Below are 2923 nucleotides of genomic sequence, written 5' to 3' on the forward strand. Positions count from 1 at the left end.
TCTGCGATGAGAAAAATATAAACAAAATGATGGATCCAAAGGTTGGGCTATAAATATTTGGACTAGTTGATAATCCACACCCAAACCAAATTATCTGTGATAAATCCCAACCTAAAGCCAAATCCAATTTGAAACTAAACATACATACTCAATAGTAGACATCAAAAGTAATTGTACATCGAGTTATTGGTTGTTAATGAGTATTTGCTAGACTGATGTTGGGTCTATCTTGGTCATAAGGTGAGGTGAAAGCACAAAGATAGAAGTACACTGAAGGAAGAGGAAGAAGGCCATTAATTTCTCATCTGTTAAACCAGCAACCTGTGCATCATCGCTTCTTGCATTTTAGTGACAATGTGGCATGGAGAAGTGACTTTGATGACTGCAGGATCAGAAAAGCTTTATATGGAAATTTTTTCCTTGCCAAATCACAACTTCCCATAACACAAAATTCCTAGAAATAAAGTGGCCAACTGCCTAATTTTTGTCGCTAATGATTTTTTTCATCTTAAGGAACTAGATCTTGTAGGACCAAGTGAATCCTGCATTTTCCGGGCATGCCCTAAAAGGCAATTAGAATTAGAAATTATCTTCTAGTTAGCATAAGGAAATGGCAAGATAAAATTTAAACATGTTACATGCGAAGACACACTTTTTCTTTTTTTGGGTAAAGGAAGAAACACATTTATCATGCTAGAGATTTCATAAAAAAGCATGTTTGTCGAAGAGAATGCATGGCTATAATTGTTTGATTCTTTGAACAAAAAATCATCATATTTTTTTATTAAGCAAGCAAAATACTTTTATTTTTATCAAAAAAAAAGAGTCAAATTCATCTATCATCTTTTTATTTTGAAACCAAGCTCAGAGATGGACACCAAGCTACAAAGGTGGTGATGTATGAGTCATTTACACTAATTTATACCGTATAGAGAACCTTTGGCATGTGTTATATGTGTGCGATAAAGGAAAGGAGTTCGCATGCGTAACTCAATCTATAATTCTATGTGCAATCCAATAGTTTATTAGACCTAGCATTTAGATCAAAATTTAGGATCGGCAAAATATGATCCGATCCATCAATCCGATCTATGTTCGATCCACTATAAACATATTTAGATATAGGCTAAGTAAGTTAGGGTTATAAACAGATCGACCAATTAATCCGTTTAATATTTGGGTTGAATTTAGATTTTAAATATTTGACTCGTTTAATCTATTTAATATTCAGATCGAATTGAATCAGATAATTTGTTTAACCCATTTAATCTGTTTAAGATCTATTTCACTTATTTAAAATCTGTTTAATCTATTTCTGACTTATTTAATTCGATTTCTTTAAAATCTATTTAATTTGTTTAAGATCTGCTTATCTGTTTCTGATCTATTTATTTTGATTTGTTTAACCTATTTAATCCATTTAATTCGTTTAACCAATATAACATGTTTAATAAATAAATTAAATGAATTGGGTCTAGTTATTTATTTGATAAACAGGTCAGATTTAAGTCTGAATTTTTGATTTGTTTAATAAACATATCAAATTTGAGTTGATGATTTTTTGATCTGATCCATGTTGACCTGAACTGACCTAATTACCACCGCTATCTCAAACCTACGTGCTACGTCTATCCAACATCTCCAACTCGCTGTATTCCCCCCCCCTCTGTATCTCTCTCTCTCTCTCTCTCTCTCTCTCTCTCTATTGTTGTTTTAAAGCTTCATGAAACGCTCACTCTTTTCAATGTTAGATTTATTGGGCCTGAAGTAAGCCCAAGGAGATCTAACACAGTTGATGGGCTGGGTATTCGGGCCGTCTTGGGCCGACCCACCCATCCCCAACCACCCTCGTGGTATCTAGGTTTTCCAAGCCGCGATCCCCATCTCTCTTCCTTCCTACATATAAAAGCGAAAAGCCCTCCGGGTTTCCCCGTCTGCTTAGGGTTTCCGCCGCTGCCGTCGAGCTCAGAGCCAGCAGCCAAGATGGTATGCTCCTATCACTCTTCTTCTCTTCTGCCTGCCAGTGCTTCGCCTTCTTCGGTGCGATCCCTCGCCCAATCTTCTGAACTTTTTTTTCTTCTTCATGGTAGCCGTCGCACAAGACCTTCAGGATCAAGAAGAAGCTGGCGAAGAAGATGAGGCAGAACCGCCCGATCCCCCACTGGATCCGCATGAGGACCGACAACACCATCAGGTTCTCCTATTTCTCCTCGTTTCCTCTTCTAATTTGATTCCTTGATGGTCTTGTTGATGAATCTTGGTACCCTATAGCGCTGGTTATTTTAAAGTTGTCTTTTTTCGGTCTATCTTAGGTACAATGCGAAGCGCAGGCACTGGCGCCGCACGAAGCTAGGATTTTGAGGATGCTCCGGGATGTGCTCATCTCTTGTTTCGAGATAGGGTTTCTTTGTTGCTTAATTTCGTTTAGTGAGAGACATGTTAGCTGCGATTTCCCTTTTTCTGAGTTAAAAAAATGAACCTTGGATAAGACAGGAGTATTTTGTGATGTTAGTATTGGATTTGGCTCTGCCAAGCTTTGCTTTTGTTCTGATGCTGATAATTAATCATCATTATCTAAGGATGTTAAATATTTAAAATTTTCTAATTTAGGTGTCGGATTATTCTTCATAGAAGAGGATGTTTATCTGATGCGGTGATTCACAACATATGCGTTTTTTTTTCTTATAATTTTATGTATTTTGATACTCCTCATTGATGGGTCCTGGATTAGTTTGTAGCTATTTCTGATTGTATTGTTCATGGTCCTGTCTTGTCTGTTGGTTTGTGGATTGTTCCGGTACTTCTTTATTTCTTACTCTTGTGCTTTCTTTTGTTTGTCCTTTGGTAATTGCAAAAGGATCACCAATTAATGTCAGGTGCCCTTAGGTATTTATATCTGGTACTGGGCTGTATGTTAAAAGGG

General features: G+C 36.8%; 1 protein-coding gene across 1 annotated transcript in view; it reads left to right on the forward strand.

Annotated features, from left to right (window-relative positions):
• LOC109506370 (uncharacterized) overlaps nucleotides 1-2605 on the forward strand; it is a 4769-nt gene extending 2164 nt beyond the window's left edge. The window contains exons 2-4 of the mRNA XM_073245141.1: nucleotides 1752-1986; nucleotides 2091-2194; nucleotides 2313-2605. Of these exons, the coding sequence (XP_073101242.1) occupies nucleotides 1752-1986; nucleotides 2091-2194; nucleotides 2313-2361 (388 nt within the window). The 3' untranslated portion in view covers nucleotides 2362-2605. The remainder of the gene's footprint in view (nucleotides 1-1751; nucleotides 1987-2090; nucleotides 2195-2312) is intronic.
• Nucleotides 2606-2923: the final 318 nt, after the last annotated feature.

Source organism: Elaeis guineensis, chromosome 10 (assembly GCF_000442705.2).
Source record: "Elaeis guineensis isolate ETL-2024a chromosome 10, EG11, whole genome shotgun sequence".
In the NCBI taxonomy this organism is placed as follows: domain Eukaryota; kingdom Viridiplantae; phylum Streptophyta; class Magnoliopsida; order Arecales; family Arecaceae; genus Elaeis; species Elaeis guineensis.